The 22,927-nt window shown below is 58.6% G+C and overlaps 11 protein-coding genes across 11 annotated transcripts; 6 read left to right on the forward strand and 5 right to left on the reverse strand.

The window, feature by feature from the left end:
• Positions 1-38: 38 nt before the first annotated feature.
• Positions 39-1,580, forward strand: TRAVEDRAFT_45288 (Scramblase-domain-containing protein; the record flags this gene model as incomplete). Its single annotated transcript, XM_008038039.1, has 9 exons — positions 39-397; positions 449-507; positions 565-704; positions 763-920; positions 981-1,161; positions 1,219-1,234; positions 1,290-1,390; positions 1,451-1,469; positions 1,525-1,580. The coding sequence occupies 9 exons, from the start codon at positions 39-41 to the stop codon at positions 1,578-1,580; spliced, it is 1,089 nt and encodes a 362-aa protein (XP_008036230.1).
• A 212-nt stretch (positions 1,581-1,792) lies between these two features.
• TRAVEDRAFT_45289 (alpha-N-acetylglucosaminidase) lies at positions 1,793-4,150 on the reverse strand (the record flags this gene model as incomplete). Its single annotated transcript, XM_008038040.1, has 3 exons — positions 1,793-3,680; positions 3,740-3,859; positions 3,915-4,150. The coding sequence occupies 3 exons, from the start codon at positions 4,148-4,150 to the stop codon at positions 1,793-1,795; spliced, it is 2,244 nt and encodes a 747-aa protein (XP_008036231.1).
• Positions 4,151-4,839: 689 nt separating this feature from the next.
• On the forward strand, positions 4,840-8,312 carry TRAVEDRAFT_45290 (Metalloprotease; the record flags this gene model as incomplete). Its single annotated transcript, XM_008038041.1, has 16 exons — positions 4,840-5,220; positions 5,282-5,381; positions 5,437-5,811; positions 5,863-5,966; positions 6,019-6,302; positions 6,363-6,811; positions 6,874-7,196; positions 7,251-7,300; positions 7,356-7,410; positions 7,469-7,589; positions 7,646-7,689; positions 7,750-7,757; positions 7,812-7,934; positions 7,990-8,053; positions 8,111-8,221; positions 8,274-8,312. The coding sequence occupies 16 exons, from the start codon at positions 4,840-4,842 to the stop codon at positions 8,310-8,312; spliced, it is 2,631 nt and encodes an 876-aa protein (XP_008036232.1).
• Positions 8,313-8,566: 254 nt separating this feature from the next.
• TRAVEDRAFT_119321 (mannosyltransferase) lies at positions 8,567-10,135 on the forward strand (the record flags this gene model as incomplete). The annotated part of the gene is made up of 6 exons (XM_008038352.1): positions 8,567-8,714; positions 8,766-8,865; positions 8,938-9,243; positions 9,303-9,715; positions 9,773-9,908; positions 9,970-10,135. The coding sequence occupies 6 exons, from the start codon at positions 8,567-8,569 to the stop codon at positions 10,133-10,135; spliced, it is 1,269 nt and encodes a 422-aa protein (XP_008036543.1).
• Positions 10,136-10,242: 107 nt separating this feature from the next.
• On the reverse strand, positions 10,243-12,101 carry TRAVEDRAFT_120906 (MFS general substrate transporter; the record flags this gene model as incomplete). The annotated part of the gene is made up of 7 exons (XM_008038353.1): positions 10,243-10,501; positions 10,571-10,612; positions 10,671-10,984; positions 11,046-11,535; positions 11,594-11,818; positions 11,875-11,973; positions 12,034-12,101. 7 exons carry the CDS (start codon positions 12,099-12,101, stop codon positions 10,243-10,245), a joined length of 1,497 nt encoding a protein of 498 aa, XP_008036544.1.
• A 1,074-nt stretch (positions 12,102-13,175) lies between these two features.
• TRAVEDRAFT_45293 (uncharacterized protein) lies at positions 13,176-14,583 on the forward strand (the record flags this gene model as incomplete). Its single annotated transcript, XM_008038042.1, has 7 exons — positions 13,176-13,215; positions 13,273-13,353; positions 13,403-13,463; positions 13,517-13,608; positions 13,661-13,714; positions 13,766-13,840; positions 13,892-14,583. 7 exons carry the CDS (start codon positions 13,176-13,178, stop codon positions 14,581-14,583), a joined length of 1,095 nt encoding a protein of 364 aa, XP_008036233.1.
• A 618-nt stretch (positions 14,584-15,201) lies between these two features.
• TRAVEDRAFT_35776 (UPF0261 domain protein) lies at positions 15,202-16,660 on the forward strand (the record flags this gene model as incomplete). The annotated part of the gene is made up of 2 exons (XM_008037980.1): positions 15,202-16,488; positions 16,607-16,660. The coding sequence occupies 2 exons, from the start codon at positions 15,202-15,204 to the stop codon at positions 16,658-16,660; spliced, it is 1,341 nt and encodes a 446-aa protein (XP_008036171.1).
• Positions 16,661-16,749: 89 nt separating this feature from the next.
• TRAVEDRAFT_119206 (uncharacterized protein) lies at positions 16,750-16,899 on the reverse strand (the record flags this gene model as incomplete). Its single annotated transcript, XM_008038354.1, has 1 exon — positions 16,750-16,899. A coding segment is annotated over one exon (150 nt), but the record flags the coding sequence as incomplete, so codon positions are not given.
• Positions 16,900-17,379: 480 nt separating this feature from the next.
• Positions 17,380-19,520, forward strand: TRAVEDRAFT_57419 (uncharacterized protein). The gene is made up of 5 exons (XM_008038246.1): positions 17,380-17,759; positions 17,815-17,895; positions 17,948-18,008; positions 18,061-18,269; positions 18,322-19,520. Exons 1-5 carry the CDS (start codon positions 17,687-17,689, stop codon positions 19,209-19,211), a joined length of 1,314 nt encoding a protein of 437 aa, XP_008036437.1. The 5' UTR covers positions 17,380-17,686; the 3' UTR covers positions 19,212-19,520.
• A 205-nt stretch (positions 19,521-19,725) lies between these two features.
• Positions 19,726-20,771, reverse strand: TRAVEDRAFT_27762 (IGPD-domain-containing protein). The gene is made up of 5 exons (XM_008037862.1): positions 20,576-20,771; positions 20,422-20,501; positions 20,251-20,356; positions 20,005-20,189; positions 19,726-19,947 (listed from the first exon to the last, which is right to left on the reverse strand). Exons 1-5 carry the CDS (start codon positions 20,711-20,713, stop codon positions 19,851-19,853), a joined length of 606 nt encoding a protein of 201 aa, XP_008036053.1. The 5' UTR covers positions 20,714-20,771; the 3' UTR covers positions 19,726-19,850.
• A 268-nt stretch (positions 20,772-21,039) lies between these two features.
• TRAVEDRAFT_145068 (uncharacterized protein) lies at positions 21,040-22,572 on the reverse strand (the record flags this gene model as incomplete). The annotated part of the gene is made up of 6 exons (XM_008038355.1): positions 22,302-22,572; positions 22,090-22,242; positions 21,729-22,009; positions 21,579-21,676; positions 21,251-21,522; positions 21,040-21,175 (listed from the first exon to the last, which is right to left on the reverse strand). Coding segments are annotated over exons 1-6 (1,005 nt in total), but the record flags the coding sequence as incomplete, so codon positions are not given.
• Between the last annotated feature and the right edge of the window lie 355 nt (positions 22,573-22,927).

Raw genomic sequence — 22,927 nt, forward strand, 5'->3', positions numbered from 1 at the left:
GAAGTACTATACGCGAATGCACTCATAGACTATTCGCAATGCTGTCTCTCAGGGCAAGCACACGCACCATTTCGCAGCTCACTAGACTCTCCTCGCGTGCCCCCTCCGTTCCGCTACAATGCACACGCGCATACGCCCTCTCACGCTTTGAGAGGCCCCGTCCTGGTGTCGGTCGCCAACGCCCCAAGCTCGACTCTCAGCAGGCTCGAAGACGGGACGATCCGCTCTCTGACGCGGCTTCGCAGCCTCCTCCAGGTACAGACCCGTTCGCGCGGGAGGACCAGCCGTCCGCGGCCCAGTCGCCGTTATGGGAGGAGAGCGTGCGTGCACCTGCGAGCAATCCGGAAGAAAGCCTCCATAAGCTGCTCATGGAGAACAGCCGGTTGATCATCACCCGGTACGTGTGTCGGGCGTGAAAGGTCCGAGCGAGTAGACTGAGTGAGGGTAGAGAGATCGAGATGCTCAATATATTCATGGGCTTCGAGCAGGCAAATCGCTATGTTATCAGTGAGTAGTCGCTCTACAAAGATAGCAGGGAGTGTGTACTGAGGCGTTGCTATCCAGCGAACGAGGCGGGGGAGACATTGGGTTACATCGCCGAGGAGCCCCGGGGCTTCCTCTCGATGTTCTCGCGGCAGGTGTTCCGCACACACCGACCGTTCCGCGCAATTGTCATGGACAGCCAAGGGTCGCCCATCCTCTGGGTATGTTCCCGTATGATGCAATTCACCTTGACCTTGGGTTGTGCTAAACGATCTCCAGCTCCGTAGACCGTTCGCGTTCATCAACTCGCGGATGTACGTCCAACGACTAAAGGATTTCGACGCGTACACGCCTGAAGGCGAGCCCGTCCTGGACACGTTTGCGGAGGTACAGCAGCGTTGGCACCCATGGCGAAGACGATATGATCTCTTCCTGCGGTATGTATCCATAACCCCCACTCCTGCAACCTCACACTGATTCGCCGTCCCGTTTTGTAGAGAGACCCCGCACCGCATACTGTCTACACTAAACGAGCCGCAGCCTGAACCCGAGCCAGATCTCTTTAATCAGTTTGCAAGGATCGACGGCGGCTTCCTGGCGTGGCACTTCAGTCTCATGGCCGCGCGGGGAGAGGCTATTGCGAGCGTAAATCGTGCCTTCCGAGGATTCGGTCGTGAGGTGAGCTACTATGTACTTGTTCCTTCCCCAAGGCGGCTACTGATCGCAAATTCTCAGCTGTTCACAGACACAGGTAATATCTTCTGCTTTTCGACGTCGATGCCGTTGTATTGAGCGAGCTCGGCTAGGTCAATATTTCGTCAACTTCGATGGGGCGGCGGCGAGTGAGGAAGACGGGTCAGTCGGGAAGCAGTACCTGATCCGCAATCTCTCTGTTGAGGAGCGCGCTGTATGTCTTGCTGCCTTCTATACTGTTCACCTCCGACCGCTCATCACACCAACTATACAGCTCGTGTTGGCGACTGCTGGTAAGGGCGCTGAGGCATGGAGATCGAGGAAATGCGTAACTGACGCTGTTTACAGTCAACATCGACTTCGATTACTTCTCGAGACATTCAGGAGGAGGAATGGGAGGGTAAGCTCGCAGTATGTCTGGCTGGTAGATTTTCCGCTAACGTACCACAGCGGTGGGTTCTTCCTATTCGACTCAGAATGAGGCTACATATGGCCTACTTCACACTGCTTCGTATGTATGATCCGCCCTCCAACAACATTGGGTCGATTTCGCGACGCGAATGTCGGTCGTTGTGTCAAGCGTCTGACGCATACAGTACAACCGCGATCGTTGGGCCTACGCCCATGTACGAAGAATGTTGCCCACCGCCTCCCACGTGTTGCCATGCACACCCCACCGCTCCCCGGGGCCCGTCCCCCACGTCCGGTTCCCCCACTCCTGCCCAATGGCGAGCATAGTGCTCTTCACCGCTGTTGCATTATACGCCTGCCCCGTTCCCTTCGTCTCTGCCAGATAGTCCACGAACGCCGCCCACCGCGGCTTGTAGTACGTCCCGACGAGCCCCGCCCACGCCTTCGACGCGTAGTCGTTGATCTCCCCGTCCGGGCCCCACAACGTGACCTGGTTGCGCGCGTTGTACTCGAGGTACGCGCCGTACGACGCGGACCCGTCCGCCCACTTGCGCGCGTCCGCGATCCAGCTGCTCAGCAGGAAGTGTTCGTTCGTGGACAGCAGCGCGTCGAGGTCGGTGAGCAGCGCGAGGAGCGGCTGGCCCGCGGCGGAGACGGACTGCGCGGTGGAGGACGTGGAGTTGTATGTTTGTATCAGAGTGTCGTAGAGCCCGATGAAGCGGTTCGAGAGCAGCTGGCGCGCGACGTCGACGACGTCGTACACGAACTCGGGCACGGCGCTCAGTGTGGGGTGTTGTGCCCGCGCCTCGAGGAGCAGCTTCAGCGCGGAGAGCATGGTTGCGTCTGTGTCGTATGGAATCGAGGTGGGGTGATGTCCGATGCGGTTCGTCATTCCGGTCAAGGCGGGCGCGAGCTCGTAGATGCCTTTGATGGTCGCCTGCGTGTTCGGGTCCTGGTTGTTGTACACAGTGGTGGACAGAATCCGCCACGCGTCCTGCGCTGCCTTCGGGAGCGGCTTCACAGGGTAGCGGCGCGAGACCCAGCTTGAGACGTAGCTGCTGGTGTTCAGCGATGTCGCCGACCAGGCCTGATCGAGGAGCACGCCGTAGACGATCTCGTTGCCCTCCTGGCCTTCCATCGTGAGCCCGACGCCCTTCATGCTGCTCCCCGGGCTGCTTAGCGCAGTGAGCGGCGCGTGCGTGAGCACGTCCAGGTTTCCCTCCATGCCGATGTTCCCGCCGTAGTCGTGCAGCTCGCACCACACCCACTGCTTGCCAGAGTACGACGCGGTGCGGTTCCACTGCGGCTGCGCCTCCGAGTATAGGTCAAGCACGATCATACTATCGTTCCCGGGCACGCCTCCCAGATACGCCGCGACGCGGTCATCCGTCCAGAACACTGCGTCAGAGAAGAACAGCCAGCCCTGCATGAGCCAGACCGCGGCCGGGTCCGCCGCGCGCAGGCTCGCGAACGTGCCTGCGGAGACGTTGCGCAGGTAGTCGAGGTCGCCGCTGAACGGGTCGTTCTCGTTGTACTGGTCGAGTGTGTACACGTGTGATATGTCCGCGCCGTACGCGGCCTGCTGCTTGGCGATGAACGACTGCTGGAGCGTCGCGAAGAGCGGGTCGAACGGCTCGAGGAAGGAGTCGTTCGTGAGCGATGTGGGGAACCCGGACCACTGGCTGCCGGTGACGATGGACGCGTTCGGGTGGAGTGCGGCGAGGGCGCGGGGCACGAATCCGGTGAAGGAGGGCATGACGGGAGTCATGCCGAGCTCGACCATGCGCGGAAGGAGGCGCTTCTGGAGGGCGAACTGGTCGTCCACCCATGCCGTTGGCAGCTCACCGCCCCAGCTGCCCTGGATGTTTCCGAAGCGGTTCCACGCCTGGAAGGCAGGACCAGAGAGGAAGTCGGAGATGTCTGCGTCGCTGAGTCCGGCCTCCCGGAACGTTTCGATGAGAATATACTCGTAGCCAACCCAGGCAAGCGGGAGGTTGACGCCGCGGAGAGCGAGCCAGTCAAGCTCGAGCTCCCACTGTTCAAAGTCCCAAAACGCGGCGGTGTAGTCGAACGTGACCGTGTTGAAGTGGTACCTTACGAAGAGAAATGTATTCAGGTTGGGCACTGTCAAGGTGTCTCAAGTGGAACGGACCTGTATGACACGATTGCTTGACCTTTGACCGTTTTGCCCACCTTCGGCAGCCGCGACGGAAGCTGGTTGAGTCGAGATCCGGTCCACCATATATCAACACCACCGTACTGGGTGAGATACCTACCGGTCGAAGGTCACAATCAAGCACCCTGCCCGGTATATGCATATGACTCACGTGTAGAAGCCGCGGGCACATGCAGACACGGTGGTACATTGGATATGGATCCCGCTGTGCGCGTCGCTAATCTCGAACGCGTCCGCTTCGCCTTCAAAGAGCGCGAACGTGAATTCATGCGCATGCGCCGGCGCTCGCCGTTTCGCTAACGCGTAGATTCCGTCTAGATCTTGAGAAGCGGCGGCGGCACCGAAGCCAAGGGCCAGAAGAGCACAGAACCCCTTGCGCAGGAGCATGGCGAGCGAGGTTGAGGACAAGAAGCGCACGGACGCACGTTGGGTTCTAAGACGTACTCGATGTCACGCGTCCCATCAATTTCAGTCCACATGGGTCCGCTCAAGAAGCCCGGCCATATCTAATCCGCATATAGAGTTGCTATCGGGAGCTCGCCGCCGGGCGGCGTTAACTGGACACTCTAGAGGCAACCATCAGCTGCAGCTCGACTTATGCAACGCGCTAAGTAGTATTAGTAGGGACGCACTCACCGACAGGAATAGTGTCTGCGGACCATTCATTGCCAGGCCTTTCCAGACACTGTGGCCCTTTGGACAGATAGCCTATAGGTGCTGGTCCCTGGGACTGGTACATATCTGGATAACATCAAGCAGCAACATGAATTTCCAGAGGAGTCTGATAGCCTCAACGGTGGTGGCGGGAGGAGAGAGAAGAGCGCCTACCGACCACCGGAAACGCGCGCCGCTGCACAGCCACTGACGCGACGTCAGGATACGCACGGCCACGTGCCCTGTGGCGAATATGGGCGTCTCCGGGGGCGGTCGCACAGGGCGCGAGGTGCGCGCAACCTCCGTTCGACAACCACAACGTTCCACGACCGCCTCTTGTCCTGCCGCCCTCAGCATGGCGGACACTGAAAGAGTGCCGCGCCCGTCCACGGACGAGGGTATGTCACTCTCTCCAGTTCAACATGTCGTTGCTCGTGTCGCCTGATGTCACCTATCCAGAGTCGGCCCCGCTCTTACGAACAGTCTCCCATCCCGATGGTGGCGAGCACCCCCAGCAAGAACAACCCTCTTTCTTCGAGAGAGTCGCCGCAGTGGTACAGGAGCCGCTATCTCCGTTGACCCAGATTCTACTCGTCGCGACCATCATCTTCCTTCTCCTGAGCTCAGTCTTCATCGGCTTGTTCGCCGGAGCGCAGCACAAGCTCAACGCAGGAAAGGGAGGAGGCACCACCACTATCGTCGTTACTGCTACAAGCACCGCAGTATCCACCGCAACAACGACCGCCGTATCCACTACTACCGTCGCAGTGCCCGCCCCAGGCCCTACCTCTCCGCCAGCTGAGGTGAGTTCTCGCTCGCATCAGCCCTTACTGGACATATTGTCATCTTTGTCATCTCAATCAGCCTGTCTGTCTTTCACCGTCATGCATCAACCTCGCGTCCTCCGTGCTCTCGTCCCTTGATGAGTCTCAGGACCCGTGCGAGAACTTCTACGATTTCGCCAGTGGGTACTCTTATTGTATGCGACGACTGCTTCTCAGTTCGTGTCCCCTCCTTAGATGGTGGGTGGCTCAAGGCGCACCCCATTCCATCGGACAAAGGAAGCTTCGGCAACTTTGAAGCTCTCGCCCAACAGAACAGGCGCATCCTCCAGCAAATCCTGTCCGAGGATGCTTCTACTCGGTTCTCTGAAGTCTCTGCCCTCGCGTCTACCGACTATGATGAGCAGATTCTGAAGAAAATCCGCGGGCTCTACGCTTCCTGCTTGAACGAGGATAGACTCAACGACATTGGAGAGAAGCCGCTCCAGGAAATCGCAGACAAGATTCGTAGCACCTTCCGTGGCAAGTCTACTGTCATCGACAAGCTTTCGGACGACGACCACGCACAGAGGGCCAGGTTGACCGCTACAGTCGCCTTCCTCCATTCACGTGGTAGGCTTTTCCGCTTCATATGGGACTAACCATGCCTGACGTGCACTTTAGCCATTGACTCGCTCTTCTCGTACGAAATTGACGGAGATGCTGGGAACGACCCCAATTTCATGACGCTCTGGATCAGCCAACCGGATCTGGGCCTGCCCTCCAAGGTGAGATAGCAAGGTTTGAACCTATGCTGCAGAAACTCACGTTATACTTCAGGAATACTACGAGGAAGAGTCGATTGTTGACCTCTACGAGTCTGTCCTGGAGCGCTTGCTCCTCACGCTCGATGACGAAGATGAGGAGCTTCTGGCGTCAGCGCAGCCTTCTAAGTTTGTCGTTCACGAAGAGCGCCTCAGGGTGTGGCCTCCCTGGCCTTGGCCGCCGTGGGGCGATGATGATGACGGGAAAGGCGAGCCCGTTAACCGCACTGAACGCGCACACAAGCTTGCGAAGGAGGTGATCGAGTTCGAGAAGAAGATCGCCAACGTCAGCCTAGACCTGTAAGACATCCTCTCTTCTGCCTAACTAGACGCGTGTTAACATCAAATTGTTTCTGCTAGTGATGTTCTGTTCCAAGACCCTCTCGCCACGTACAACCCGGTACCGTTCAAGAACGTCAGCGAGCAGCTCCCGCAGTTCGACTTCTCGACGTACTTCTCCGTTTTCGCCCCGCGCAACTTCCCGGAGACGATCATTCTCACATCTACGACGTACCTGTCTTCGCTTTCGGCCATTCTGGACGACACTGACAAGGACACGCTCGAGGCGTACTTCATCACCCGCGCAGGGCTTGCGTACGCGTCTTACCTCGGACTGGACACGGAGGCGTGGAAGGCCACTCGCAGCCTCGAGGAGGTCTTGAGGGGTATCAAGAAGGGTGCAGTGGGCGACCGCGCGGAATACTGTGTCGCTCGCGTTGAGAGCGCCATGGGCTTCGCGGCCGGCCGGTACTTCGTTAACGAGACCTTCGGCGGGGCCTCCAAGGAGAAGGGAACCAAGGTTATCACCGGTATGGCGCACTGTGTTTGACCATGCCGTTGCAAGCATGCGTGGCTCACGTCCATTCTATAGACATCGTCGAATCCTTCAAAGAGTCCTTGACACACCTCGAGTGGATGGACAAGGAAAGCGCGGATGCTGCCGCAGAGAAGGCGGCCGCCATTCGCGTCAAAGTCGGGTACCCGATTTCGCCGGACACGCTCGACCCGCGGTCCCTCGCGAACTACTACGCCCGCGTGAAGATCAACGAAGACACGTTCTTCGAGAACATGCTCAGCGCAAGGGTCGCCGACGAGATCCGCCGATGGTTCACCCTCGGGAAGCAGCGCGACCTGGAGTCCTGGGAGATGTACCCCTCGATGGTCAACGCTTACTTCAACCCGCCTGCGAACGAGGTAAGTCACCTCTATAAATTGTTATGGTCATCGTTCTGAGCTGGCTTGGTGTAGATTGTGTTCCCTGCCGGTATCCTCCAGCCACCTTTCTTCTCACAGGACTGGTGAGTACCCTCGGAGGTCTTTGCGTCGCTAGGACTCACCGCGAACGATTCACAGGCCCGGGTACATGTCGTACGGCTCGTTCGGGCAGGTTGCGGCGCATGAGCTTACGGTAAGCCCGCTAGTTTATCGGGCAGCGTATACATCAATACTAACGCGTAAGCCGGCAGCATGCGTTCGATTCTGCTGGACGTCTATACAATCAGAATGGCAAGTTGGAGCAGTGGTGGACGAACAAGACCAGCGAAGGCTTCAACGAGAGGCAGAAGTGCATCGTCGATCAGTATTCGAGTATGTTCATTTTGGCTCTTACCGTCGAGTTCACGGCTGAGAGTTCTTGTTTGTAGACTACACCATCGACGATGGCAAAGGTGGCACGATCCATGTCAACGTGAGCAGTGAATCCCCCTTGCTTGTGGTGGCTCAACAGTGCTGACTGATTTGATTCCAGGGAAACTTGTGAGTTACACAAGCGGACTCGGTCTGTTGCGAGCGGCTCTGATATCTTTTCAGGACATCGGGAGAGAATATCGGAGACAGCGGGATCATCCAGGCATACCGCGCCTGGAAGGCACAATATGAGGACGGTGTGGACAGCGGTACTGAGTTCCTGCTCCCAGGGCTGAACTACACTCGGTATGTCATATTCATCGCAGTATTCGTGTATCAAGCGCAAACGTTTCCCTTGCAGCGACCAACTGTTCTTCGTCTCCTTTGCACGCGCTTGGGCGCAGAACATCAAGCCCGAGTCCGCTGTAAGTATCCTCTCTGTCTAGCTGTGGTTGAGCTGTCACTCACTGTCGCGTTTACAGGTTGCTCGTGTACGTACGGACCCACACTCTCCCAACCGGTACCGCGTTGAGGGCACTGTGTCTAACCTACCCGAGTTCGCGAAGGCGTTCAACTGCTCGGCGAAAGCTAGGGTAAGGAGGTTGCCTTGAAACTGTTCAGAACATTTGCTGACATTGTTTCTAGCTGAATCCGCCGCAGGAGAAGAGGTGTATCTTCTGGTAGGCATGCGTTTGAGAGCGAGAGGAAAGTGTACGAACAACGATACTATCGGAGCCGGAATATTTATGCATGTCAACTATACCTGTCGGCTATTGATCGATGAACCGCGTGTACCTTGCAACTGGTGCTATGGAAGGAGTTTTGAGTGCTGTGTGTAAAGTGCAAGGAAGGGGCAGCTGTCGACTGCTACTAGTACAGACACTACGTCATCGACTAACACGCGCCGATCGCGCTAAAGTAGCCTCGTCCAAACCGTCATGACCTCTGCTCTCTCCCGGCTTGCTAACTCGCTATGGCTCTTTGCGCTCCGTCTGCTCGTCGATCCTCAATACTTCATCACTCTCGCTGCGCTGGTCGTGCTCGGTGATGCCTTCCTCACTCAGCTCATCATCCGCTTCGTGCCTTGTCAGCAAGTGCTTCCAATTTCCTCGAGACTGTCTTGACATGTACTTGCAGATACGGAGATCGACTGGGAGACATACATGTACCAGCTCGAGCTGTACATGAAGGGCGAGCGGGACTACGCGCTCATCACAGGTCCGACGGGGCCCATCGTGTACGTGGCATGAGTTCTCTGTATACCCTAGGTATCGACTGTGGCAAGCTAACGCGACGGGTCCGAGAACAGATACCCGGCTGGACATGTATATGTCCACCAGCTTCTATATACCCTCACGGACTCCGGGACGAACCTATGGAAGGGGCAACAAATTTATGCGGCCCTTTACTTGACGTCGCTTGCCTTGACGGCGGCCATCTACAAGCAAGCGGGGGGCGTCCCAAACTGGGTTCTGCTCCTCCTTCCTTTAAGCAAGAGGTTGCACTCGATATACGTGTTGCGGCTCTTCAATGACTGCTGGGCCGTCGTAGCTGCACAAGCTGCCATCTTTGCGTTTGGGAACGGCTGGGATGCACTGGGAATAGTGCTGCTTGGGTGCGTGTATCGGGCTTCATGTTGTGTGCTCTTTGCTTATGTGCATTGCCTGTGTGCAGCTGTGCGCTGTCAGTGAAGATGTCTGTGCTACTGTACGTACCTGGGCTTCTCGTGATCCTCTTCCGGCGGCGGGGCCTCCTCTCCACCGTCCTCCATATGCTCGCCCTCGGGGGCACCCAACTACTCATCGGGGCGCCCTTCTTGCTGCAATATCCCTGGTCGTACCTCAAGAACTCGTACGAGTTCTCAAGGGTGTTCCTTTTCAAATGGACCGTCAACTGGCGCTTTCTGGGCGAAGACCTCTTCCTGAACTCCAGTTGGGCGAAGAGCCTCTTGGTAGCGCACGTCACGACGCTTGTACTCTTCGGACTCTTCAAGTGGTGCAGAAGCGATGGCGGCGTGTTGCAGGTCCTGGACAGAGGACTCAGGACGCCGACGCGTGCCCCGTCCCTGGCCCCGCTTACGGCGGATTGTGAGTCCAACTCTATTTGATTGGATGTATGCGGACCTGAACTTAGTGACATGCTAGATGTCACCACCGTTCTATACACCTCGAACCTGATCGGCATCCTCTTCGCTCGATCGCTTCATTACCAGTTCTACTCCTGGTACGCGATGCAGCTGCCGTTCCTGGCGTGGAGGACCAGGTACCCGCTCCCTGTGCAGTAAGTCCTCTGTGCATGTGTTATTCATCGCGCTGCGAGTGACCTCATGCTATGGTCGCAGGGTAGCACTATTACTCGCGATCGAGTATGCATGGAACGTGTACCCCTCCACCTCGTTATCATCGGGCGTATTGGTGGCCTCGAACGTCGCCCTCGTATTGGGCATCTGGTTCGGGTTTCCGGAAGGGCGGACAGTCCCTCAACCGAAAGCAGCAAAATCGGACTAGTCTAGCATTGTGCAACATATCCAAGCGAAAGCACCGAAAGCACACTACTGTACAAATACACACCCTCTATTCCAGTGCCTACGAGCACCCCCCGTACCCTCAGACCGTCAAACCCTGTGTCTCCACCGCCGCCACAGGAACAGTGCAGCGCCGCAAGCGAGCAGCGACGTCGCGGTGCCCACCCAGAACGTCGCGCGCCAGCACTGCACGCCCGCGCACGCGTTCTCGCCCGGGGGCACGTGCCGCGCGGCGACGAACGCGTAGATGTACGAGAAGATGGTGGTGCCCACGAACGCGGTGTACGAGATGATGCCGAAGTTGCGGCCGAGGTTGGGCAGGCCCCAGATCGAGGACAGCACGCCCGGGCTGCGCAGGAGGGTTTGGTTAGAATGGAGGCACTGTGGGGGCCATGCGCGCAGCAGATTGTGGACTCACAGCACGGTGAACGTCGTGCCGTACGCGATGCCCGTTCCGACACTGCCATGTCCCCGTTAGATTTGTGCGTTCTATATGCGCGCAGGAAGGATTAGCGTACCTGAGCGGCCAGGCGGCCTCCTGGGTGCGGACGGCGAGCTCGAGCCACGCGAACGTCGCGGCGAGCACGAGCGCGGCCCCAACGACGAAGAGCACGCGGCTCGCGTGGCGCTTGCGCGAGAACGCCCACACGCTGTCAACGTAGGACGCGACGGGCGCGAGCACGTCCGCGAGCGGCCCGATGAGCAGGCGCGAGAGCGTGTTGAAGAAGGAGAGCAGGCGGACTTGCGTCGCGACGTTTGCGCTCGCGCTCGAGCCGCTGGCGGACGGGAGGGAGAGCACGATCGTGCCAAGGTTCGAGACGACCATCTCCGCCTGGCGTGAGGAGCGTAAGCATTATGAGGGGCAAATTAAGGGAAGTGTGGGAAGAACGCACCGCGCCGACGACGAGCAGCATCCACAACGCGAGCACCCAGAAGTAGGGGTCCTTGAAGAGCTCGAGCGCGCTCCCGTGCTGCGGCTCCGGTACAGGCACGAAGTGGACGTTAGCAGGCTCCATTGGTATCGGCTCACTGCTGTCCGCCAACAGCGGCTCCGCTTCCTCAAGCGCGTTCAAGGCGTCAGTGTTGTCCGCGTCAGCAGTTCGTGCCTCTCCAGACCCTGTCGGAGCGTCCGCAGGATCCTGGCACGGTGCCGGATTCATGTAGAATATTAGCGTGGTCACTAGGTGCACGCCCCCCGTTACTGCAGACATGAACCCGAAAAAAGCCGCAGCATCCAATGTTTGGCCACGCGGGGTGAAGTACCTGGAGGCGACCACCGAGAGGAAGAAGGGCGAGAGCCCGAATATAGACATGCTTGTCCCGGAGGCGATCCCAATGTATCGCGGGAATGTCTTTGTCGCCGCAAAGACGAGCGAGAAGTACCTGTAGGAGGCTGTAGATCTATACCGGTTTCACAGAGTTGACCCGGTTTGTGACTTACGAGCAAACAGTTGCGAGTCCGATCATCCCGAAGTACAGGACGAGCAGACGGAACGCCCCTGCCGATGGGTGAGAGGCATCCGGGGGTGTCTGGGCGATCACTTGGGCGAAGAGGCCGAAACCTATCGAGTTGAGGATGCAAGCGGCAAGGGAACATGACCAAGGTCCGTAGCGGTCGATGGCCTTCCCGACGAGGGCAGCAAAGGGATATTGGCCGGCCATGCCTCTGTGAACGTGCTCAATGAGATTTCCGGCTGTTGCGGCAGTGATCATAGTTCTTACGCCAATGCAATCGTGGTGAGCTGGGGCTGACTGAGCTTGAGTTTCTCAACGAGCGCGGGCGCTATGAGGGGGAAGCTGTACACGCCTCCGGCGCATATTCTGCAACATGAGACGGTTCAGACATGCATGGGTCAGAATGGAGGCGTGGAATAAACGCACGCATTGGCCGCCACTGCGGTGCATACGAGGATGGGCCGAATGCGGCTGGCCCTGGCATTGGCCCGCATTGTGGACCCGAGCAGTGGCGATGTGCTTCGAATAAAATCAGACAAACAGTGAAATGTCTATGCCGCTAGTCGAGATCCGAGTGAGCGATGGCACGCTGCTGAGGGCAGTAGAGTGAACTCTCGAACAAGGGTACTGAATGGCACTGGCCAAGCACTGGTGCCAGCAGCTGCCTGAGTGGATTAACGACCGGAGGGGAAAGAGGAGTTCCCCGCACGCGCAGTGCTGTGTCCTCCATGGGCCGTCGGCCCGGTGTCCAAAGAGGATGCCGCTGGGACTCGGCCAAAGTCGTTGCGCTCTGGCCACGACGCTCTCTCCGAGCCCTCAGCCAGTCTCGCTCGGTCCTCCGGCGATACTCTTTCACCAAATTTAGCCCTATGGCAAGCTGCGCTGAAGAAGGTTGTGTGCGTCTGGTCCACTGCGGCTAGTCATCAAGACGTCAACAGCGCCTCCATCACTTGAGCGTCCCCTCCGCCGGCGTCGCTAATGTGCATCAGACAAGTGAGTGTCGGGACGGTGATGCATGCAATACGGTCTGATTGAAGCGGATGTTTAGAACTAGATTGATGCTTTTGCGATATCGGCCACGGACTTCGGCGGCCGAGCTTCTGTGGCAGGGCCGGAACAGAGAACCTCCAAGAGACACGACAATGCACACGCCGCAGAAGTCTGGGCGATTCATTTCGCATGTCCAGCTGGTCTCAAAGCGGGTGGAAGCGGACTGAGTGCACACGGTCCTGGGACCATAGAAACGGGCTGATCGAGGGATTGGTTGCCATGCGTGTTTCAGGCTATGAGTCTAAGCGCGGGTGATGCACAGGTGCGCGCGATTGGTACTTAGGCCCGCCGCGCGCGTGTCTCTCCGAGCTTCCTGCTTTGCCTTCCCCCGCCTCCCCCTTTCTCCTTTCTTTCTTTCTTTTCTCCGCGCGGCCACTTGCTTGACGCATTGTCGGACAGGATTCCGGACACGATATCTGGTACTTATACTCGTGTTGGCCCAAGAACCTGATCAACGATCACCACCGTCGACCGGTCTCCAATCCTTCTCTTCCACTCTGCGCTTGCCCGTGACCGCCATGGCCAACTCTCTTTCAGCGTACCGTTATTCTTCTTTTGGTGCGTCTCATGCTTTCTGGAGGGAACGAATGAGGAACTCACGCATGATTTCTCTAGGTCTCTTCATTCTCTGCAACGCTGTCGTATGCTGTGTATCTGTGTGGAATTTGGCCCTTGCTCAACAAATAGGCTGGAATCGTATGCAGTATTGTTATATCCTTCTGAAGCCAGCTAACGCGCCTTCTAGCACTCATTGACGCATACATGATAACTATTGGCGCGCTCGGGATCCTCTTCATCTTCCCTGTGTGCGTGCACTTCATGACTGTGAGCTCTTGCAGTGCTGACTTCTCCCCCACAGCTTGTGCATCGACCTACTACGCAAAAACTCCCTTGTTGGCCGCGTGTGGTTCGAGTGCATATGGGTTGGTGTGTTCTGGGTCCTTCAATTAGGTATGTGCCACAAGTCTCCAAAGAAGGCTTGTCTTGCTAAGATTGTTTTCAGCTGGAGCGGCAGCCATTACTGCTATCTTGCCCAATCTTCTATGCAGCGTTGCAGGTGAGACCTACCTGCATGGACGTACTCAACGACTCTAACCTATTCCCACAGCTGATATTCTTCAACCTTCCTCATGCATATCAACCAAGGTGCTCCTAGCATTCGCATGGCTCGGCGCCGTCAATCGTCAGTTCTTCTCGTAGCCCGAGAGTGTGCGTGTCACTAACAGAAGTGCAGTGCTCGTCTACTTCTGTGTCCTGATGGCCACCGTCATCTACCACATGAAGGACGATTCGCAAGTCTGGTCCGGAAACACGCGCATGTATCCTTGGTACAGAGTGCGCGAAGCTCTCCCCAGCGGCCGGCCAGAGCCCCTCCGGACCTGGTCGAAACCGCCCGTCCCCGCCGCCACGCCCCAGATCCGCCTCCCCTCCGACCTCTCCCGCCGCTCAAGTACCCGGAGCTCGATGTTCGACAGCGAGAAGCTCTCGGCCGTCCCGAGCAGGACGCCGATGACGTCGAATAAGTCCGCGCGCATCCTCCAGAGCGCATGGATCTCAGCGACGGTGACCCCCGCGTCGCCGCCCTCCGACGGCTCGTCCGAGTACGGCACGTCCTCGTCGGACCTCACGTCGACCCCCACAGGCATCCCGCCCTCCGCGATGTACATTCCGTACTCATCCACCATCAAGCCGTCGCCACTCGGCACCGGGCCCCCGCCACGCTCGAGCTCGCTCTCCGCCACGTTCGGCGGTGCACCACTGAGCGCCGCGCCATCACGTAAGGGCGGCGCGATACCGCCGTCACCACTGGTACCGTCCGTGGGCCGGAAAAACAGTTCTTCGGGCCCGCGCCCGAAGTCGAAGCGCAAGTCGACGCGGCCGCCCCCGCTTGATATGACACGGTTGCACAGTGCGTACGGCCGATGAGGCAGCCCGGCGTCGCGTGCGACCCGGGTATGTGCGCTCTGTTGTATTACAGGGTCGCCGCGCGACTCTGCCGTGTTTGCGGGTGTGGATCATGTTGTACGACTATTGCTACGAATAGGACGCCGAGAGGCGATGTTGTACGTACGAGGTGGGCCTGTTATGGCTTTCTTATACCAACCTTTCACGTTCAAAACGCTCCGTTCATGTGTGCTTAACGCTGTGAATTGCTTCCACGACGGGGAGATCGCTAACGCCCCTGCACGAACGGGAAGCCTCCCGGGAACCAGGCTTCCATTATGATTATGGCAAGCATCTACCTCTACGCGACGCGAGTACTGATCATCTCTACCTACATAGCGCTCCTGTTGCCTATTCCAACCTTGCAAGGGACAGGTCCAGGTAGCTACCGAGCTGTGGCGGGCATTTCAGTCAGCTGCTACCGACGCCCGATGAAAGCCTCTCTTCGATTAGTCGTGAACCGTACTAGGTAGCGCACTACACGTACAGGTTCAATATATAGCATGCCAGTCGTTGCGCGAGCTTATCTACCCCGCAAGCAGCAGCACAGGCACCTCACAAACTGTTTGGATCCTACACAACAAAGGACTTGCCTAAGAAATGCCATGCGAGGACTTGCCCTGCGTCGCCATCCTCGGGACGTGCGACACCAAGCTCGACGAGCTCCTTTATGTTCGCAGTCAGCTCCTCGAAGCGCACCGGGTCCGCGTCAAGCTCTTCGACGTCGGGCGTACGCCCAGCCCGCACCCAGCCATCGATGTCGCGCGGCGCTCCATCCTCACCATTTCCAAAGGGGACAACGAACCCACGTCAGGAACGCCTCCTGACGTCTCGACCCTCTCCCGAGCAGCGTTTATATCAACAATGGCCTCACGCGCAACGCCACTCCTCGCATCGCTCGCCACAGCGGGCACCATCCACGGGCTCGTCGCACTCGGCGGCTCGGGCGGGTCCGCCCTCGCGAGCGCGGTCATGCGCCAGCTCCCCCTCGGCTTCCCGAAGCTGCTCGTGAGCACGATGGCCGCGGGCGACGTGCGGGCGTTCGTCGGCGAGGCGGACATCGCGATGCTTTACAGCGTCGTCGACATAGCCGGGCTCAACGACATCCTCTGCCCCGTCCTCGATAACGCCGCGGGCGCGATTGCGGGGATGGCACGCGCCTACCAAACTACACTCCGTTCCTCTCAGCTGGCCGTGGCGGGAGAGGGGGCAAACCGGACCCGCAAGCGCATCGCGATCACGATGTTCGGCGTGACGACGCCAGCGGTGACCGTCGCCCGCGCGCTGCTGGCGCGGTACGCGTGCGACTCGTACGTCTTCCACGCGACCGGGGCCGGGGGGCGCGCGATGGAGCGCCTCGTATCCGAAGGGTTCTTCGACGGCGTGCTTGACCTCACGACGACGGAGCTCGCGGACGAGCTCGTCGGCGGGATCCTGAGCGCGGGACCGCACCGGCTCGAGGCCGCTGCGCGGGCGGGCGTGCCGCAGGTCGTGTCCCTTGGTGCGCTGGACATCGTCAGCTTCGGACCGCGCGCAAGCGTGCCCGAGCGATTCGTGCTGCAGGGCCGTATATTGCGCGAGCACAACGCGTGCGTGACGAACATGCGCACGACGCCGGAGGAATGCGCGCAGCTCGGACGGATGATCGCGGAGAAGCTTCGTGCGGCGGGGGCGCGTCCAGATAGGACGGAGGTATGGCTTCCGATGGGCGGGATGAGTCTGTTGGACAAACACGGGGGACCGTTTTGGGACCCGGAGGCGGTTGAATCGCTGGCGCGTGCGGTGAGGGAGGGGTTTAAGGGAGACGGGGATAGGAAGGTCAGGGTGGTGGAAGCGGAGGGGAATATCAATGACTCTACGTTCGTGGAAGGCATGGTGCAGAGCCTGGTGCGGATGATGCGGCTCGAACCATTGAACGAGCTCGGGATGGGGGAGGAGCCCTTGGGCAGATATTAGAGGTCTGCACACGAGTGTATATTTTCTGGCATGCAAAACGCCTCTCCAGATCTACTCCTGTAACGTCATGATTAGTGTCCACGTCTTCAGGATTGCCATGTAAACACCAATACATACCAGACACCAGTGAATGCCACGTTTCAGGACCCAGTAGACCAACAACCAAGGAACTCACCACTGCACAGACGTCGCTCAACGATCTCGCATATGAGAGGAATGAACAAAATAAATATTGAGACCCGTAGGTCTACCACTCCGGGAAAGCGTGTCATCCTTGTGCAGGGGCCATGCTAATCTTCTCTGTATCGTTCCAATTTTTTCGTATGTCACCCCGAAGGGGACATTAAGTGGCAGAGGGTGAGATGGGTCGTGAGCGAAGACGTGTCTTTTGCCTCCTCTGCGGGTTGCAGTCCTCCCAGGTACGCGGCAATCCCGGCGGAAGCGCCGACCGAGCGCCGGCACCAATGCTCGAGACGCGCGTGTGAGCGCCACCGAAGCGTCGGGCGGTAAACAGGATCGACTTGGGATCGACTACCCTTGGCTGAGTACCACTATGCTGAGCTACCAATCACGTCTACTTACCTCTTGCCATGATCCACTGGGCCGGGTGATGACTTGTACACGACGTACAACGCTTCACAGCATCACAGCCGGGCATAATAAGTACAAGGGACAAGCGCCCCGTCGTTATTTGCTCACCGACCGCTAAGTAAGGTCTATTGTTCTTTCCCGAGCCATTGTCTTCCGCCTGCCGCCCGCCTCTGTTAAAAGCATTATGGGCACGATTGGCTTTGGTTCGTGGCCCCGGGGGTCCATCGTCTGCTTAGACTGCTCCTGCTTTGCATTTCACGCTCCATAGACCGCGCCTTGCTCCGTGTCTTGAATCTTGATTCCTCTGCCCCCGTCAGCCTTTAACTGTCCGGGTTCCTCGATTGCCCCTTAGTCCCACTTGCTGTTTCCTGCTTTCGTGCGCACCCAGGCTCTCTCGACCTTTCTTCGAGTTCATCTGTCCTTCACGCCGCCTACGTTGCGACGCGCCTCCAGTTGCTTTCTGCTACGTTCCGCCCACGATATCTGACGCGCTCTTTGCCCGTGCGATCACCACAACCTATCGTTTATTGCCCACATAATGTTTGCACGCGCCCCCCAACCATCGTGCGTGACGCGGAACCCGTTCATCGTGCTCCGTTTCGTCCTCTTCGGTGAGCAGCAGTCCTACTTCAATGTTTGTGGCGGGCGCTGACGTATTCCCACTAGCTATCCTAGTCTACGTTAATCTGCTCACCATTGGCTTCGCGGTGTGGAACCTGACGGTCCTGAAGGGTCTGGGTGACCAAGGTGAGCTATTTCAGCACGCTTGCTCAAACTACAGTGCTAACTGATCGTCTAGCGCTTGGCGCCCCCGGATTCGTGCTGTTCAACGCATGCATCCTGCTCACTCTCCTGGGGATGTACGTATGTTTGGCCAACTATGATGGAGCCCGCTCTGATCCTCTACCCCAGGTGCCTTATTTCGGCGTGGTATTCCCTCGCTGCATTCGACAAGGTCCGCAACGAGTGTGTATGGACCGGGTCTATGTCGGTGCTGCAACTCGCGAGCTCGATGGACATCACCGTTAGCGGACCCCCAACCCTCTGCTCGGGAGTCAGTATTCTGGCGTGTGCATCGTCCTCGCTTACGGTGGCGCTTTCGTGGGTGTCTAGCACCATGTGTACGTCTCTCTCCACTCAGAAGTCGCTCCAGCGTACTAACAACCATCACAGTGCTGCTGTACTCCTTCTCGCTGCTGACCACCGCCATCTCGCACATGCACGAGGTCCCGGACGTATGGACCGCTTCGGTCCGCACCGTCGCCTGGTTCGCCGTCCCCTCCGACTCCGTCGAGTCCCCCCGGTCGTACACCGAGAAGCCTCGCCTCTCCGACGACGTCTTCGTCGAGGACACCAAGCGCTCCTCCCTCCACTTCCCCACGCCCATCTTCGAGCGGCACGCGAAGGCGCTCCCGCTCTCGCCGCAGTCCGAGCGTGCACCCGAGTCGCCCGCCGCGGCGCCCCCGATCTGGCACGCGCGCCGCCGCAGCTCCGTGCCCTCGCTCGACCTCCCGCCCCCGCCCTCGAAGCGCACGACATGGACGAGCCGCATGTTCAGCGGCGTGCCCTCCCTCTCGCACAAGTGCAGCATGGAGAGCGTCCGCCCTAGCTGGGCGAAGACCGGTGGCGCAGCGGGCCGCCGCGGGGTCGACCACCCGTTCGCGATGCCGCGCCCCGGCGGGCCCGCGCTGAAGCCGCTCGTGCTGCCGACGATCCGGCCGCTGCGCACGATGAAGCTCAAGTCGTGCTGGAGCGCCTCGACCGGCGGCGGCGAGTCGCACCCGCCCCCTGCGCTCCCGCCCAAGGCGCGCGCGCGGCTCTCTGGGGTGGACCCGGCGACGGGGCTGTCCCCGACGAGCACGTTCTACATCGACCTCGAGCGCGACGCGGTTGTGTCGGTGGGCGCGCCGTCGCTGGGGCGCCCGCCGTCGCTGGGGCGCCCACTGTCGTACGACATGTTCCCCGAGGACGTCGTCGACCCGGACGCGCCGATCACGCGCTCGCAGCCGTCGACGTGGATCCGCGCGCATAGCCCTGCGTCGTCGACGTCCGCGTCGCGCTGAGCTTTACTTTCAACTTTTGGACCCCTTCAGCTGCGCTGCATGCAGCGCGCGAGGGCGGACGCTGTGCCGTTCCGTTGAGACGCTGTGCCGCGCACGCCTTCCCCTTGCTTTGCACTCGCATCGCCAGCCGATTTCTCCCCCGCTTTTCTTGGACTGTATTTGTTTTCGGGCTGGACTTGGCTGGACTGTAGTATAGAGCACACACACACTGTATCGAGTAGTATTACCGACGATTCTGTAGCGATTCCGAGAACGCTGTATCGTTGACATTGTACATAGCACTTAATTGTATCCAAGACATCGGGCGCGGTATATTGTGCAGGATGCCGATGACAAGAAACGATCGAAAGCCAGGAGCGAGATGGAGAAGGCTATACTATCACTCGTGCGTTCTGCATGTATCGGGAGTTTTACAGACCCCCGAGACGTCCCTCCCCCCTCACCTCTGGTGGCCAAAATTCAAAGGGATGGACATGAGTATACTCTGTTCATGCTCGTCAAGTTTTTTTTTTTTAGCTCGCTTCGCATTTGTTGTACACCAAGGATGCGTTGACATTATTAATAGCACCTGATTGTATAATCCAAGACATCGGACACGGGGTGGGGCGTGAAAGCGAAAGAAACAACAACCCCAGTCGATTACAACACGCCCTTAGTACTCGGGACGTCGTCTCCGCCCGTACGTTCGATCGCCTGACGGATCGCGAGCGCGAGCGCCTTGAACGCCGACTCGGCCCTACGCAGCACAAAAAATCATAAGCAACACCACAGACAAAACTGAGAGCGGACGCACCGGTGGTGGTCGTTCTCGCCGCGGAGGACGTCGATGTGGAGCGTGACGCCGGCGGCGATCGCGAACGAGTAGAAGATGTGCGGGAACATCTCCGTCGAGAGGTCCCCGACCTTCTCGCGCTTCAGCCCGAGGTCCGTCACGCAGTACGGGCGCGAGCAGATGTCGATCACCGCGCGCGAGAGTGCCTGGAGATGCGTATGCGTCGGTGAGCAAGGAATGAGTAGTTGTTCGGGGAGGCAGACGGACCTCGTCGAGCGGCGCGAAGCCGGTGCCGTATCTGCGGATGCCGCGCACCTCGCCGAGGGCCTGCTTGAACGCAGTGCCCAGCGCTATCGCAGAGTCCTGTGCAGAGCAACATCACAGTAAGCACGCCTGCTCTATGCACCACAGCAAGACCTGGCGGACTTATCTGCAGAGTGGTGGTCGTCGATGTGCAGGTCGCCCTTGCACGTCATCTGGAGCGACATGCCCGAGTGCTTCGCGAGCGCATGGAACATCTACACACAAAGTTCAAGTGATCAGCATCCGCTCAACCGCTCGTGCACGCAATGAGGAAGGAGGCGCAGCGTACGTGGTCGAGGAAGCCGATCCCGGTGGAGACGCTGATCTCCTGCTTGTTGCCCGAGCCAGGCTGGCAGTCGAGGTTGATCGCGACGCTGATCTGCGTCTCCGCCGTCTTGCGCTCAATCACTGCTGTGCGTGCTGCCATTCTTTCTTCTCACTCAATGTTGTGGCTGAATTTTAGGGGCGCGCGCGGGGAGGATGGGTGGCGATAGCGGTGTGAGTCAGCGCGGGGTGAAGTTCTCATCCACTTGCAAACTTGTGTTACCCGTTTAGGAAAGGGGTGTATTCGCGCCGCCGGGCGCTTCGCGGCGGGGGCGAATGGGCGTGCGTGGATTTGGGCTCGGTGCATCGAATCGTGTATGAAAAAAGGGAAAGCAGGAATGGGAGCAGTACTAGTACGAGGTAGAGGCTAGCTGAGAATGGTGAATTTGGGCGAGGACTTCATGGTACATGGGCCATCTCAGCTACATCCCCGACAAACGGCCCTCTCCCTTCTGCCTTCACATCCATGACTCTCCAGTAGTCACAACCTTTCCCGTCGTTCTGCACGCCCGCGTAGCATGTCCACCAATACTTTGCTACGAGCGTCCTCTTCACAGCTTTCGAGCTTGACGCCTTCGTGTCGCTTGTGGCGGCAAAGCCAGCCTTTTCTTTGCCATTGTCGCGCGACTTCGGCTCTGACAGGTCCTCGTAACGGTTCTTCATGTCCGGACGAAGGATGCAGGGGACGCCACACTTGCACAGCGGGGTCGAGCTTGGGGTATAGTCGGGACGATAGAACCGGAATGTGACGTTGATGCGAGCATTACACGCATCTTCAAGCCGCGAAAGCTCCTCCTTGTCGTCTGTCAGGGATGGCGGGGGAGGGAACGATGGACGGTACATGTCGATGCTAGGCTGGGGTGGGATGCCATGCTTGTATACTTCTTGGCAGGATGCGTGCATGATCGCGAGCTGGAGGGTGTTTATCACGAAAATGCATGGATCGACAGTGGCAAGTAGGGACTCACTGAGTTGTGTCGGAGCGGAATGTTATATGTCCTGGCCGCTCGCGTGTCCCGCTCGTCCAAGGGTACAACTTCGCGGAGACGAAAGATGCGACTCACGCCTATGAGCATTTCAGTCAATGGACACATCGAGACGGCAAAGGTGACCCCCACCGAGACTCAGGCTTGCAATGGTGGGATAAGGGCCCAAGCACGTCAACTGGTCGGTGTGGAGCCCAACGCTCTCCTTTCCGCCAGCGTAACAGTTTGAGGCTGCGACATTAGCACGCCATATGATAGCATCTTCGCCCTCCTCGGCAGGGTAGCCACCCCATTCTAGCGGATATCGTCTGCGCTTGTGCATCTGGGTGTTGACGACTTTCTCGATAATCTGACAGGCCTCCTCCATAGGGTCCGGGAAGGTGAGAGGCGGATCGCATTTCATGCCGTTATACCTGCAATACACGCGCCGTATAAGCACCCAGGTGCTGAAGCTGACGGATCGGTGGTACACGCACGAGGAATGTATACATACCAGAATTGCGCCGCTTGGCCCAGGTCGTCTTTTGGCTGGTCGGTCGCACGCACGAAGAAAGTCGTGCTGTGCGAGCTCTCCACAACGCGATCAGCCAACCACCATTTGGTGCGTCTCCAGTCCTTGCTTGCATATAGAAGGGTGTAATACAGCCTGCAAGACGCGACGTTCACACCCTAAGGTCGGCGAGGATAAGGATGACTCTTACTTACCGACACGCTAGCTCAGGCGGGAGTACAGAGTGATGCAGAGTGCAGGGTGTGTGCTCGGCCACCATCTCGGGCGTTGACAGTGTTAATGGTGGTAGTCGCGGGACTTGCGGCTTGTTAGGTGTACCGTCGAAGGAGTTTGGCGGTCGCAGCAACTCTAGAAACTCGGAGTTGCTGACCTTCTTGACGCTAGAGTTGGGCTTTTTCGGCGAAGGTATGCGTGTTGAGGAGGCCGAAGCCTGTGGCCCTCCCTTGGATTTACTGGCAGTAGTAGACCCGGAAGGCTGGTGTGAGACCTCCTTGGCAGCCGTAGGTTCGGGGGAAGGTTCCTTCTGCTTCAGCCAGCTGTTTATACTGACCTTTCCGGACACCTTTCGCCGTTTCTTTGGGGGCTCTACAGACAAAGACTGTGCGGCAGCCTCGATGTCGCCTTGAGAGCTGACGAGCGCGTCGAGCAGGACGGCCTCTTCGAATTCTTGAGGGTGCAAAACGCTCGAGAGCAGGGCGAGCAGTGTTTCGGTGTCCATGTCTCCGCTATGCATAGTGCCAGCGACGTGTGGTGGTGGTTACCGATCAAGCGGGTGACTCCCTCGACAGACTCCAGAGCGCCGCGGGCGGCCTCCGAGACG

Source organism: Trametes versicolor, assembly GCF_000271585.1.
Source record: "Trametes versicolor FP-101664 SS1 unplaced genomic scaffold TRAVEscaffold_4, whole genome shotgun sequence".
Lineage (NCBI taxonomy): Eukaryota > Fungi > Basidiomycota > Agaricomycetes > Polyporales > Polyporaceae > Trametes > Trametes versicolor.